Source organism: Alosa alosa, chromosome 6 (assembly GCF_017589495.1).
Source record: "Alosa alosa isolate M-15738 ecotype Scorff River chromosome 6, AALO_Geno_1.1, whole genome shotgun sequence".
Classification (NCBI taxonomy): Eukaryota; Metazoa; Chordata; class Actinopteri; order Clupeiformes; family Clupeidae; genus Alosa; species Alosa alosa.
This window is the reverse complement of record NC_063194.1, coordinates 7,614,512-7,630,087: the sequence shown is the minus strand read 5'-3', so window position 1 is coordinate 7,630,087 and position 15,576 is coordinate 7,614,512. Positions and strand designations below refer to the sequence as shown.

The window sequence follows — 15,576 nt, the reverse complement described above, 5'->3', positions numbered from 1 at the left end:
CAGGCCACCAAGCTGGATGATTAATGTATCTGCTTACTTCGAAAGGATGCAGCACCAGGCAGTGGTGATGTGAAAATATCAAATGAAAATCTCAGACGGTGTGCATCCGTGCCTGCACCAACCAAACCATACACACAGACAGTCCCACCACCACCCCCCCACCTCACGCCCTCCAATCTAGAGACAATTAACAGCAGCACCTTGACCCTGCCACCTCAATGGAGCCCAATTAGTCCTCAATCTGAGCATCATTACCGTGGATGCCATGCAACTTATGGATCTGCCCGTTGGACACGTTTCTGCAGCTGGTGGCCCTCTCTCTCTCTCTGTGTGTGTGTGTGTGTGTGTGTGTGTGGGGGGTGGGGCTGCGACAGGCAGGCAGGCATGGCAGTCAGGCAAGCTGGCGAAGGCTAGCTTTCCCATCAAGGTCCTGAAAATTGAGGCAAAAGCTTTTCGGTGTCCTCATAGATCCACCTGTCTGGAGTGATTAGTGTCAGGAGACCTGGCAGCAGCAGAAGCAGTGGTGGTGGTGGGGGAGTGGGTGGGTGGGTGGGAGAGGGAGGGAGGGCACCCAGCTCTGTTCCAATCTGCAGCATGTGACAGCCTGCCATCTGTGGACGACGCTGCTATAAACGCTGACCACTTGCAAGGACTGACCACTACAGTGTCCGGCTGCTGAACCTGACTCCGCACTCGACCCCGCAGTCTGCCTCCGGGCGCGATGTTTGGTAAACACACGTTCAGCACGCACACATGCAGACCAAAACTGTCAAACTTACCGAGATCTAGAACACAAACACACACACGAAAATATTCACACACACCCATATAGTTTTGATTACGTTTAAACTCTGATGTAGGTACTCACACTTTGCCTCTCATCCTTCCTTTCCCCTCTATTCTACCTCCTCTTTGATCTCCCTCCCCCTCTCTTTCTCCCTTGCAGGTGTGTGTGTGTGCGTGTAATTAAAAAAAATATTTGAAAAGTAGGGTGTCTACGTGATGCTGATGCTGCAGCATCTGGGCAGGTGGTGTGACTGAATGTGTGTGTATGTGTGTGTGTGTGTGTGTGTGTGTGTGTGTGTGAAATGTGGCCATGTGGGACCTGCACATCGCCTTGACAGAAAGAAGGCACTGGGTGACACAGAGGCAGTTGACAAGAAGTGAAAATGGCATACAAGGGAGCTACACCTCCCCGGCTGCTGCCACCTCCCTGCCCTACCTCACTCACCGTCAGTTACTGGCATCTACGTATCCTGGACCACACACACACACACACACACCCCCCACACACACACACACCCCCACACACACACACACACACACACACACACACACACACACACACACACACACACACACACACACACACACACACAGCAGAGGGACCGTGTTGCCATCTGCTTTTGCCGTCGTCGTCTGCCACCCTCTTTACCTCCATTCTGCTTCTGCTTGTTTGTGCAATCCATCTCACCTGCCTCCCCTCCCTCCATCTCACCTGCCTCCCTCCCTCCATCTCACCTGCCTCCCCTCCCCCTCCCTCCATCTCACCTCCCTCCATCTCACCTGCCTCCATCTCACCTGCCTCCCCTCCCTCCCTCCATCTCACCTGCCTCCCCTCCCCCTCCCTCCATCTCACCTGCCTCCCTCCCTCCCCATCTCACCCTCCATGGCCAGGCATTCCAGAAAGGCCCCTCTGCCCCCAGAGACAGGGGCCACAGCTTTCATTATTCTCGAGTGGCTCCTCCAATCTCGCTCCTCTCCGCTCCCATAACACGCTTTTCAAGACTGGTATCTTCTGCCCTCCTCCACCTCCCAATCTTCTGTGGCTCTGTGCCATTGTGTGTGTCCATCTTTCTCTTTCTCTCTCTCCCTCCCAATGTCTTTTCCCTTGCTTCTGAAATCCAACCCACCCTTTAAGGCCCTCTGCCCAGAGATTGCAGTCATGCTCAGTTTGGGAGTCATACTTCCGTGACCTCTGGAAGGGGATGGGATCCATTCAAGCAGCAGGGACTGGGGACACGGTCGGGGGAGCAGCCCGATTAGATGAACGCCAGGATCAATCTGCCCCTGTTCCAACTTCTGTCACCGAAATCAAGTCGGAACCAAATTGGGCCTTTGCAAGCCCATTTGGACACTTGTTGGATGGCTGTGTTTTCAACCACCAGAACAGCAAGCTAATAGGAGAGTGTCTTGACATTTTATCCTGTGATCCATTCAATCCTGAGATGCTTGAAATGTTTCTGGATTGACAATACACAGACAGCTATTTAAAGTCAAACCAAATGTTTGCATAGCCTGGGTGTTCCCATGCTGCCTTGCGCGCAATTTGATTCACGCTGCTAAGGCAGCCTGGAGACCATGGAGCAAATTTTCGCCTGAGATTGGTTCCCCATCACAGAACAGGGGGGAAAGCAAGACGATGATGAGCTATGCACAGACGCATTTGATAGACATCCGTGGCACCCAATAAACGGATCTGGGCATTTTTTCAAATACGAGAAAATGAACGTTTGGTTCCCAGACCACGTCTCATTGAGAAGTGGTGGCGCTAGCCAGGCTAATGTTTGCAAGCTCAAACTCTTTGATCCCAAATCTCAGTTGCACATGACAACACTGGAGTGTATATCCCCCTGTGCAATGAGCTAATTCTGAGCATTGTCACAATACCAAAAGTCTGACTTTAATTTAATACCAAAATAATAGAAGTAATAGAATAGGTGTAGATGACAAAACTTGGAACTTAGGATCCTTTTTATATACAGGTGCTGGTCATATAATTAGAATGAAAAAGTTGATTTATTTCAGTAATTCCATTCAAAAAGTGAAACTTGTATAATGTATACATTCATTCCACACAGACTGATATATTTCAAGTGTTTATTTCTTTTAATTTTGATGATTATTACTGACAACTAGGGGTGTGAATCTCTCATGTAAAAGACGATACGATTCGCATCTAGATACATGGGCACGATTCGATACAAGAAAAGATACATGTTCATAGATGTATGGGTAATGAGGTCCTGAATGTAGCCAAAAACGAACTGCATTACCCACAAATCTGTGCCACGTGTAGCTTCAAAACAGGAAGTGGGATGAACGCGCTGCTTGCAACGTAAATGAGAGTCTGAGCGAGCAGAAAAGGTTGTGAACCGATTAAGTAACAAATAAATCGATATAGCGACCGGTTCATTTCAGTTTTATTCGATCACGGGCTTCCGCGTATCGATGTAGCCGTATCTTACACGTTAAAAACGGATACCGATACGTATCGGTTAATCTTTACACCCCTACTGACAACTAATGAAAACCCCAAATTCAGTATCTCAGAAAATTAGAATTGGTAATGGTTCAATATTGCCACACTCTAATCAGCTAATTAACTCAAAACACCTGCAAAGGCCTTTAAATGGTCTCTCAGTCTAGTTCTGTAGGCTACACAATCATGGGAAAGACTGCTGACTTGACAGTTGTCCAAAAGACGACCATTGACACCTTGCACAAGGAGGGCACAAAAAGTAATTGCTAAAGAGGCTGGCTGTTCACAGAGCTCTGTGTCCAAGCACATTAATAGAGATGCGAAGGGAAGGAAAAGATGTGGTAGAAAAAAAGTGTACAAGCAATAGGGATTCACATTCCTTGTGTCAAGCCACATGCCAAGTCTGGAGGAAGAGAGGATAGGCACAGAATCCACAGTGCTTGAGGACCAGTGTAAAGTTTCCACAGTCAGTGATGATAAGGGGTGCCATGTCATCTGATGGTGTTGGTCCACTGTGTTTTCTGAGGTCCAAGGTCAACAGAGGCCACAGACTGATCGACTCCATGCCACACCGCATTGCTGCAGTAATTCAGGCAAAAGGAGCCCCAACTAAGTATTGAGTGCTGTACATGTTCATACTTTTCAGTTGGCCAACATTTCTAAACATCCATTTCTTGTATTGGTCTCAAGTAATATTCTAATTTTCTGAGATACTGAATTTGGGATTTTCATTAGTTGTTAGTTATAATCATCAAAATTAAAAGAAATCAAAATTTGTAATGAATGAATATAATATACAAGTTTCACTTTTTGAATGGAATTACGGAAATAAATCTTTTCTAAATCTAATCTAAAGGCTTTTATTAAAAACTGATTATACCATTCTTCTTTCTTCTCCATTTTTGCAATAATACTAATACTGTAAAATGGATCATCATAATATTTTTGATTTCAGGGTATCGCGATACCTGTCTAGTATCGGTGCATCATGCCACACTATCTCTGTGTGTGACCATATTATAGAGATAAGCGGGAATATTATGACTTTGCAGTGTTTCACTGTTCTGCATGGCTGCGTCAGTAGCTATCTGCTCCGGATTGCCAGGTTGCCACTAATCAGAGTCTGATTCAGTGTAGTCCATGTGAGATGGGATGACCAATGCCATCTCCCGTCAGCCTGGAAGGATACTTAAACCCTAACCATTTCCTTGTTCCTAGTTAGAGCAGCTGATGGATCTTTAGGTGAAGTCATGCTGTCTCTCCCTTGATGCGCATCATTGTAAATAAATCTGTTCCTGATTTTTCATACTATTGGTCTGACTGGGTCTCTATTCATCTGTGAGTGTCACACCGTTGAGGTAGACTGACATCAAACCCACTGATGCACATACAGTGGCAAACAATGCAGGAAGGAAGTCAGCTACGCCCTGACCCCACTATCCAACGATAAAAGGCCAGTGAGTCCCAATGCATGGGCCAGTGTTCCACCCTTGGAGTTTCCCCTGGTTGACCCTCCTCTCGTCAGTCAACCGAGTCAGATGTGACGGATGGGGACAAGTTGGACGTGCTATGGATTCATAGCCAGGAGCCACCAGTTTCACTAACCACAGTGCTAAACACACAGCTCATGGCTTTTTCTGGCATACAAGATTTAATGTGCTCAGTGAGACCTGCAGCTTAGGATGACAATGATTGTCAAATGTTGAAGGCATATGTAAATACAAGCCCAAGAGAACAAATGGCAATTGCGGCAGAGCAGATGTCACTCCAGGAAGGGGAAGCGGTGACATTTCTAGGGAAGAACAAGGCGAATGGGGCAGAAATTCTCATAATGAAAATCACAAAATGAATTCCACTGTAACTGACACTAACCTTGATTCTCTTTGTCAACTTCTAATTAGTTGGAACTGTCTCAAGGCGAAACTGGCGGGGGTGGGGTGTGTGTGTGTGTGTGTGTGTGTGTGTGTGTGTGTGTGTGTGTGTGGCGGGGATGGAATATGTGAACTCCGACTTAACATTTTGTCACAAACAAAATAACAAAACTGATCCCCAATCCCTCCATCCCTCCATCCTTCTGCGTGTCCTGGGAGTGTGGGGGGGCTGAGTGGGCGGTGCGAATGTTACCCTGGAGTTGCTGTAGGGGGCAGGCTTTTGAAGAGGGGAGAAACAGCCGCCTCCAGTCATGACCTCTCCCTCCTCCAGTGAGTCCACCGCGCACTCCTCCCAATTAAGAGCGAGTGCCACACGGCACCGCACCGCGTCTCTCTGCACTGCGCTCCACAGCAGCGCAGAGCCAAGGCTAATGGATTCATCCATCTGACTCCAGTCTGATGCGTCTGAGGCAGGCTGGCACTGACTCGATTGTAAATGCAAAGAGTACTTTATATATTTAAAAAAAGTTATGGAGATTAAAATTCAAATAACCTCCATTGCCCTGTAGTCTCCTCAGGGGAGATTTAAGAAATTAATTTTGAATAAACTTTGGAGGAGGGGTGGGGGGAGAATGATGGTGGGCTAGTGTGTGTGTGTGTGTGTGTGTGTGTGTGTGTGTGTGTGTGTGTGTGTGTGTGTGTGTGTGTGTGTGGTGGGGGGGGTTGTATCCAAAATGTTCGGAAGATTATCATGCTATTGTGATTCTGCTTCACCTACGATACCCTAAATCTTGCGATACAACCGCTGAAGTGCTTCAACTGTGCAATTTTCAACCAAAACAAAGCAGTATGTGATGGCTTGCTCTAAAAAGAGCAACAAAAAAAAAACATAAATAACATCTACAATGACATACCGTAAAAAGCCAAACCAAAAAAAAAGTTGAGCGACAAATTCGCTGTGAAGCCTGTCTCTGAGGGAGGGGGGAGGTGACTGAGCTACGGAGTTGTGATCCGCTGTGGATTGCCGTCAGTCTGCTTCAATGGCCTAGTCACTCTTTGCCTTAAGAGCTCCGTATGGAAGCCTGAGTGGGACATGAAGCACAGGGCCTTTGGCACTTTGGCACTGACTGCTGCAGACAGGAGTCTCCTTTAACTCGGAGCGCTTAGTGGAGCTTTACAATGGCACAAATACTGAAATAATAATAACAGAGGATGCACACTGCTGAGAGAGCACCATGCTACTCCTGCAGAGAACGAGTGGTGTGTGTCTGTGTGTGTGTGGTGGTGTGTCTGTGTGTGTGTGGTGGTGGTGGTGTGTGTCTGTGTGTGTGTGTGGGGGTACACTGGTGACTACTCGGGCTGCACAATATTGGATCAAACTGTCCTTGCATTTTTTCTGCGATATATATTGTGGGAGAAAAACTACAGTTATATTCAGCAGGACTTGAGTAGCTCTATGTGGAAAGAATGATTCACTCTAGAATGACTGGGGTGATTTTGTAGCAGAGTGCATTCACACTCACCATCCTTTTTTCTTGCACTTTAACGGCATATAATTGGTTTCAATGCCCCAAACACAAAAGCAGGTGAATGCAGTGATGTGGGAGGGAAATTAAGTAGTTTAACACATCGCTTCACTCACCATAACGTGATGACTCTTGTAGATCAGTCATGCAAAATGAGAGCTTAGCAAGTTTTCCTTTTGTATCGAGTGGCAAAAAAAAGTTGTAGCATGACATGTTGGACAAATTTGTCTTCCTTGACATTGCACGTCCTGTGACGTGACTTATTACACACTTCTAAAACTGATAGTTCCGGTCCTTGATTGTGATGTTGTAAAATGCAGCATAAACATACTCCTTGACATTGCACGTCCTGTGACGTGACTTATGCACGTGCACACTGCACCGATAGTGCAGAAAAGGGAGACGATGTACTGCGCAGCCTTAGTGACCTTAGTCCTCATCACCCAGTGCAAGCATTTGTCACTGAGCCGGCGAGGCCTTCGGAGACCTCCACACACACAGCGAGCGAGCATGGGCGGGCGGGCGAGCGAGAGAGTGAGGGAGGGAGCGGAAGCTATTTGAGCAGGGCCAGGGCCACATCTCGGGGAGACCGGCTCAAGGCTCCCTAACATCTCAGCCCCACCAAAAGGTTGAGCTCCGTGGGGGCGCGGCTGATTTTTCATACAATGGTTAGCCAGCGGCGAGAGGGAGGGGGAGAGAGAGAAAGAAAGAGAGAGAGAGAGGAGAGAAGCGGGTAGCCAGAGATAGAAAGACAGAAAGAAATGTGAGATATGTGGTGTGTGTGTGTGTATGTACTGTAAACGTGTGTATGTGTGTGTGTGTGTGTGTGTGTGTGTGTACTGTAAATGTGAGTGTGTGTGTGTGTATGTATGTGTGTGTGTGTGTATGTACTGTAAATGTGTGAGTGTGTGTGTGCGTGTGTGTATGATTGTGTGAGCGAGAGAGAGACAGACAGACAGGCAGAGTGATTTAAAGGCAAGAGAGGGAGCAGCAGAGTGAGAGAGATAGATAAAGTGCGGCTGTGAGTTGAATCTGACAGCTGGCAGAGGCGCGGGGAGCAGAGTTGTACTCATTAAGGCGCGGCGCTCCACTGACAAATTCGGCTGTGGGCCCGGGCTCCTCTCCTCTTGTCTCTGCTTGCTCTCGGACGTCCGCCCTGAACAAAGCCGACACGGCCCAACCCTTCAACCCGCCTGCCAGAGGGCTGAGCGGACAGCAGCAGCCTGCTGCCTCCCACTCACTTACCCGCGCGCACACGCACACGCGCACACACACACGCACACGCACACACGCCCGCACACGCACACACACACACGCACACACACACACACACACGCACACATACACACCACACACACACACTCTCTCTCCCTCCCACACGCACCCACACACGCACGCACGCACGCGACGCGCGCACGCACGCACGCACACACACACACACACACACACACACACACACACACACACACACACACACGCACACAGACGCACACCACACATACTCTCTCTCTCTCTCTCTCTCTCTCTCCCACACGCACCCACGCACACACATACACACACACGCATGCACGCACGCACACACACACACACACACACACACACACACCGCACACACAGACACGCACACAGACACACACACAGACACGCACACGCACACCACACACACACTCTCTCTCTCTCCCACACACACACACACACACACACACACACCGCTAGCAATACTCTTCCCTTGGCTACAGCATGTAGTGTAAGAGTTGTGGTGCTCCCACTGCTTAGATAAGTCCATATAGGGGGTCCTTTCATTGGTTTCAACTCTGGTCACTTACACACAAGCAAAAGACAACACTATACCCGAGGGACTGCTGTAGTCATCAGTCATCCATCTTTGTCTCCACAGGTGTGATATACAGCAGCTCATATTTGAAAGCCATTGAACACCCATCAGTATGGGCCCAGTAAGGGCTAAAAGCCCCAGCATGTCTGCATGACTCTTCCTGTTCTCTGTGCAGACACAAGCTTTACCAGCAGCATCCCTCCCAGACCTGTGGCAATAGGTTAGACGTAGGGGCACCAAACCAGTGGACCTCCGCCTGGGTACTTACCTCTTTCTCCACACATAGAGCAAAGACAGCAGAGAAGAGTGTAACTGTGTGTGTGTGTGTGTGTGTGTGTGTGTGTGTGTGTGTGTGTGTGTGTGTGTGTGTGTGTGTGTGTGTGTGTGTGTGTGTAAAAGTGCACATGCCATGCTCATTCTGAGAAAAGAAACAAGAATAATCAAGATTTTCAGAGCAAACAAAAAACAGGAGACTGTGTGTGTGTGTGTGTGTGTGTGTGTGTGTGTGTGTGTGTGTGTGTGTGTGTGTGTGTGTGTGTCTTTGGGGATGGCCCGTGCTACTCACAGATTTGGGTTTGAATGGCGGCTGGACCTCCTTGTTCTCCAGCTTCTCCCAGTCCATGTAGCGGAAGAAGGCGTGTTCACGGATGTCCCTCTCTCCCTCAGGACCGCAGCCCAGACGCTTGCCGGGGTGTTTGGTCATCAGCTGGAACAGACGAGGGTCAGATGAGGTGAAAACCTTAACCCTCTGGGACATGAGGGAGCGTTTTTGGAGGACCTTCCTGTGAAGATGCTGGATACATCTTCCCTGTTTTAGGACACTGTTTTTAATTGAATGCTTTTTTGCACATGTTTCTGTCAGTGTGTTAGCTGACTAACTGTCTGCAGCAGTGGGTAGTTGTTACTTGAGTTAATTGGGCCATACCTACTGGTGCTCTTTAAAAGGGGCAGGGTGTTGGTGTGCTGAGACCAACTGATTTATGTGCAGGTTGTTGTGTTTTCTCTATTTTAAAACATTGTGTTCACTAGTGGACACTATTCTCACACTTCCATTTAGTAAAATCACTAAAAAAATGTAATTCAATTCAAGAGGCCTCTATAGTATATTTGAACGAAAAGGGGTGCGCTGAGGGAAGTAAAAATGTTTTTTATTTGTTTATTTAGTAATTCTCAAACAGCAATGCTGGATAATGTTGTATAATTACAATGTGTACAAAGACTTTTCAGGTCAATAATAGTCTTGACAGAAAGAACACCTTCTCTTTGGCAAAATGTCAAAGCTTCAATAGTGATGTCCTGCCTATACCCCTATACAGAATAGGGCCATGATTAATGATACAGAAGATTCTGAGGTACAGAGGAAAATGTTGGGCCCTACACGTCTTTCTATGTATTTATTGTTTTACGGAAATAGTGGTAGGATTTGAAGCCCCATGTATATAATTCATGACAGGCGTGCAGAAGGGAGAGAGAACTGATTTGTGTGGGGCGTAACGTAACATGTGGCAACACCACAGCATGGAGAGTCAATTTAAGGTGTACCGTAACAACGTGCCCTAAATGCTTGGCCTCATTAGAGAGACACTGACAAAACCTCCAGCCATTCATAAGATATTTATTCCTCAATTTGGGGCTGAGATATGTTCAGCATACTTGTGCTGTGACAGCTAGGAAAGAGGAGAAGGATTAAAAAATGACAACAGGAGGAAAAAAATATATAGACACCGTAAAACCCACCACTCACAAGCTAAAGAAGATACATATTTTTGAATTGATCAAATTCCTGAGCATTCCAGTGCAACAACAAAAAAAAAAGTCTTGCCTCGACTTGGCTTTCAGTGTTTTTAGCAACTCACTTTTCTGCAGGAACATGCTAGCGTTCAATATTAAAAAAGCTGTTAGATGTTTCATTCTGGCGCGTAAATGCAATGTGTGCTCGGAGAGATTAAGCATGGTGGGAGTTTTTGCGAGGAAAGAGAGAGAGAGAGAGAGAGAGAGAGAGAGAAAGAGAGAGAGAAAGTGCAAGAGAGAGAAAAAAACACTCCTGAACAACTTGCTGCTTTTTTGTAGGCGCCTCGGAGGGCATGAAAAATTGATGGCAGAGAAAAAGTCTTTGCAGACTCTGAGGGGAGCAGAGGTGGCAGTAAGGCAAGAGGAAGGTCTCACCCACCCACCCCTCAACTCCCTTACTCTGCCTTTAACCCTCACAGGGAGAGGCGAGACGCAGGTGGGCGGCCGCTACGACTCACGCTCCGATGGACCGCTCGACTACACGATCATCATTAATGCATACCACAGCAGTGGACCACATGTACAAACACAGAGAGAGAGAGAGAGAGAGAGAGAGAGAGAAAGAGAGAGCACTCATGTGATGTAATGTTCATAAGTTACTCATATATTTTGGTTGGGTTGTAAAGCAGTTGAAATGCAATGCATACACCCACACAGACAAGCTTTCTTTCATTTCATTTCTTGTCAGTGTTTCAATACCAGTCACAAAACAGTAAACCATCTTTCACAGATGCCTTTATTGTGGTAAGGCACAACACCATTCTGTATTCTCCAACATTCATTCAACTCAACAGAAAACTAGCGGAATATTCAAAACTAGTTCAATATTTGATGGCCTGTGGCTTTTATATAAAAAGAGGCATGAAATATGGTTTTGGTAAAAATATGACGAGCTGTTTTCAGATATTTGTTTTGACAATGCCGTTGTCATTAGTGTGCACTCTAGATAGCTGTGGAGATGACGGATGAGGAGAACTACAGGCTCTGGTCCGAGTTTCTGCAGTTGGCTTGGCAGAGCATTTCTGTACTGTTGGGCACTTTGCTTTAAACCATCTGTTAAATGAATAAATGCAAATATGTGTGCACAAATGCAGTATGGGAGTAGGAAAAAGAAAAACTGCCAAATGACAGTGAATACAGCATATGAGAGAGGACTTTGACTGTCCTGTGACAGTGCAGGGAAAACGCTGCTCAGTTTTGCATCGACAGGGACTGCATGCAGTACACTAGGTTGAAACAGAGTGTAAGTCAATTGTGTCAGAGAAGGGAGAGTCAACCAGGCCCTCAAGAGGCACCGTGTTATTCTTAAAGGCTGAGTTCACGCGCGGCATGAGTTGTATGATGTGCGCCAACAAACGGGCATCGCACCACCACCTACCCCTCACCTGGGCCAACGCCCATCTCCTCTCACAATCTCTCTGGCGCTTCTTAAGGAGCGCGCGCAGGGAAGCCAGTCACCGTTTTTTGCCAGCAGCGGCGATGGCGGAGCCTTATCTTGCCGTCGGAAGTCAGTTAATACGCGCTTCACGCCGCAGTGTTTCTTCCTCGGCGGATTGGGGCCACTCCATCAGAACGATCTGAAGGGCTGCCTCTGGAATGATACGCATGGCTGAACCCTCCATTGCACAGGCAGGGAGAAGTGTGTGTGTGTGTGTGTGTGTGTGAATGTGTGCGGAGGGAGGGGAGTGGAGTGGAGAGATACATGACAAACTCCCTCGCTCTTTTTATCCCTTTCTTCCCCTTGCCTCCTCCATCCCTCTTTCTCTCCGTCTCTCCTCCGGCTGCCATTGGGGCTCCCATTTGGCATGAGTCATTTCACGCCGCAGCTGAGAACAGGAAGAGGAGGAGGCTGTACAGCCCTCTTCTTCCTCTGCACGTCCTAATGCTGCGGCTGATCAAATCTCGCCGCCATTCAGGCTCATGAATTGTGAGCGGGACAAGCAGGCTTATCCCGGACGCCACTGTGCATATTACACATGGAGCGCTTTGTGTGTGTGTATGTCTGTGTGTGTGTGTGTGTGTGTGTGTGAGAGAGAGACTAATAAAAGACATGGTCTGCACGGCCTAACCGTAAGCTTTGTGCCATCATTGGATAGTCAGTTCAGCACGGACTTTAAATAACTGCTCAAGACATCTGATCCATTTTGGGAATGCATCTGTAGTCCATATTTACACACACACACACACACACACACACACACACACACACACACACACTCCATGTTTTATGGATCACTTTGGACAAAAGTGCCTGCTAAACACCTTAACTATACCTAACACAATAGTTAGAGACCGATAACATTATGGTGCTCATCCTCTGAAATTAACCAGGGACCGGCCGACTCCCTGACTCTCCTGTGGTTCTGCGCCAGGCTCGGTCCAGAACTGTTCTAGACTCAGCCTTCATCTGGGAAGCCTCCGCTGCACACTTCACTGCGATTCATAACGCAGCTCAATTAGCGGCGCCAACGTAATTAGGGCAGATAGTGGCACTGGCATATTCCTGTTATGTACATGACAAAGGCACCTGCCACAATCTCTCACCAACACTGCTGATTACATTCTGACAACTGGCCTTCTATGAAGCATCTATGAAGAAATACAGATGGGTGAAGCCACCAGTTCACCTGTAGTAGTTCCTTCTGCACTAAGTCTTTCTTTATATTCCATGTGAACCCCCTCATTATACCGCACACCCCACACCCCCACACACGCGAATACTGAATCCTTTGCGACCTGGTGATGCGTGAAGGTTGCTCTCTAGCACAACAGAGCAAGCAACGCTGCACCTAATTGATTATTTACTCTTGCAATTAGGATTTGTTTTAAAGGCTGATTGAAGGGAACTAAATATTCCTCTCTCGCTGATTGTCACAGTCTCGTGCCATTGCGTCCATATTGACTTTGACCTTCCAAACCCTATGTAAAAATAAAAAGAAGAGACCAAAAATGAGAAAAAAAGAAAGTGATTTATACAATGGCGGAGCTGAATTTCTACATTAGTCAGTTCAAAGTCATGGAGCTTTTGCAGAAAGGAGCGGTTTAATTTTCCGCAAAAACTCAACATGCTGCTGGGCTCCAACAAGGGAGATCTCTCCTCTTTCACATCCTGTCTGAGCCTCCTCGCCACTAAAAGAGCCCAGCTCTTCAAACAGTCCTTAAGAAGAGCTCAACGCTGCAACTAAAAACGTGCACGTGATGCACCCCTAAACTCAACCCATCGGTCCCAAATGTCAAGGATTCAGGTATTCTGATGCTATTTGTTCGGTGGGTGGGTGGGCTTGTTGTGGAGAACGGTGCGACTGGTTCTGATGGCTTCACAGCTGCCTGAGCTTGAAGCGCTTCGGCGGCGGCTACTTCTGCGGCAAGCTTAAGCTATTAGGGCAGAGGTGGTGTGAGCGCTTCCAACCAATCCTTTAAACAACGAAGATAGAGGCACACATCAAGTCAATAAAGCATAGCAAGAGGACAAAGAAAGACAGAGGAGAGAGAGAGAAAAAAGAGAGAGAGCAAGAGTAAGAGAGAGAGAGAGAGAGAGAGAGAGAGAGAGAGAAAAAGAGAGAGAGCAAGAGTAAGAGAGAGAGAGAAAAGAGAGAGAGAAAAGAGAGAGAGCAAGAGTAAGAGAGAGAGAGAGAGAGAGAGAGAGAGAGAAAGAGAGAGAGAGCAAGAGTAAGAGAGAGAGAGAGAGAGAGAGAGAGAAAAGAGAGAGCGAAAAAAAGAGAGAGAGAGAGAGAGAGAGAGAGAGAGAGAGAAAGAGAGAGCAAAAGGAAGAGGGCAGACAGACTAGGAGGACACATTGAAATGACAAAACACAAGTGGGAAAGCAATGTGTAGGAGAGGTAAAGGTAGAATAAGAGACAGAAAGAACGGGGAGGAGAGGAGAACAATAAGAGAGTGTGGGGCCTTTTGTTTGCCTTTGCGCCCGCACACTGCATTTTTATAAGGGGTGGAGAGAGAGAGAGCATTCTGATTCTGAACGCGATCACATCAATCTATTATTTAATGCTTACATTAGCATGATGCTATTAGAATAATTCACCTCCTCTTCTCCCTCTCCTCTAAAGGATTTACCGTCTCTCCTTCAGTCAGGTACAGACAATGAGGTATTTCCTAGTCGCTCATCACTTGCTGCCTCAAAAGTTGAGATTAGTTTACCTTTGTCACACATTGTGTGTTGGCAACAAGTGCCGGTATTTTGGCTGTTATACAAGTGGATGAATTTTCATCAACATCCATTGTCCCATTGCTACATTACTACTGGTCTCTTCTTGTCTAGTTGCACTTATGGTGTGTGATACGGTTCAGTTCGGGATGGTACGCAATTGTTTGTTGTCGAGCTGGTGTTCCCAGACTTAGTTTTACCAAAATAACAGCACCGTCTTTGTCCCCGCACAGAGCCAGAAAAAAGACAGAGATGCGATGTCAACTTTCATATGCGGGCCACAACTAGTGCTGAATCCGTTCAGGAGGAAAATAACTCCAACTTTCCAATGAATGGACGGTAATAATTAGCTTGTAGGTTAGTTGCATGCTAACATGCTAACACAAAAAAGATGGTTGCCAGATATATTGTACATCACCTCAGACCTTTATTGCTTACAAAAACTGACCTTTTAGATTTTATAGTGCTTATGTCTTGTTAACTTGACAAAAAACAGGGGCACTAATCCCAAACGTATTAGTTTTATATAGAAATACTGCCATTTATCAGTTAACTGCGCCATCCTGAATATTTTTTTTGAGTTAAGTTTTATGCAACGTATGTCAGTCACTTGGATTGGCAATCGGCGTATTGCAATGCTCAGTACTGTCATAAAGTAGACTTCTCATCTATTTTGGCCCCACCTAGCTGGCGGCATCACAACCGCTTGCCTCATGTCGCCGCAAAACGGCATCTCTGATTGAAAACCAATGGCAGCTGGTAGCTTTGCCTCTGTCTCGTCACAAATGTGACCAAGGGGGCTGGATGTACTCTGTAGCTTCACCTTGCTTGTAATACTGCAACGCATGGCACTCATCCTCCACTGTTTACCGATTCCACAGAGAGTGACATGAAAAGAAAAAGTGTCAGAGGAAAACCCAGGACCAGAGAGAGGGTGTCCCATATTCTCCTCACATCAACTGTAGACCCAATTGAAATGCCCCACACACACACACACACACAAAACCTGGGTCTGTACGCTGGAACAGAATAACAGGCCTAGTCTCAGATACTAGAGCTTCCCTTCAGCATCACACAGGCAGCCAAAGGACTGCCAAGGTGAAAGGCAAGGCAGGGGGGTGACTGACTGT

The 15,576-nt window shown here is 46.9% G+C and overlaps 1 protein-coding gene across 2 annotated transcripts in view; it reads right to left on the bottom strand.

Annotated features, from left to right (window-relative positions):
* Window positions 1–15,576, bottom strand: part of LOC125295520 (protein kinase C beta type) — a 147,612-nt gene that overhangs the window by 14,947 nt on the left and 117,089 nt on the right. For both annotated transcript variants that reach the window (XM_048244811.1, XM_048244810.1), the window contains exon 16: window positions 9,059–9,199. In XM_048244811.1, coding sequence (XP_048100768.1) covers window positions 9,059–9,199 — 141 coding nt within the window. The remainder of the gene's footprint in view (window positions 1–9,058; window positions 9,200–15,576) is intronic.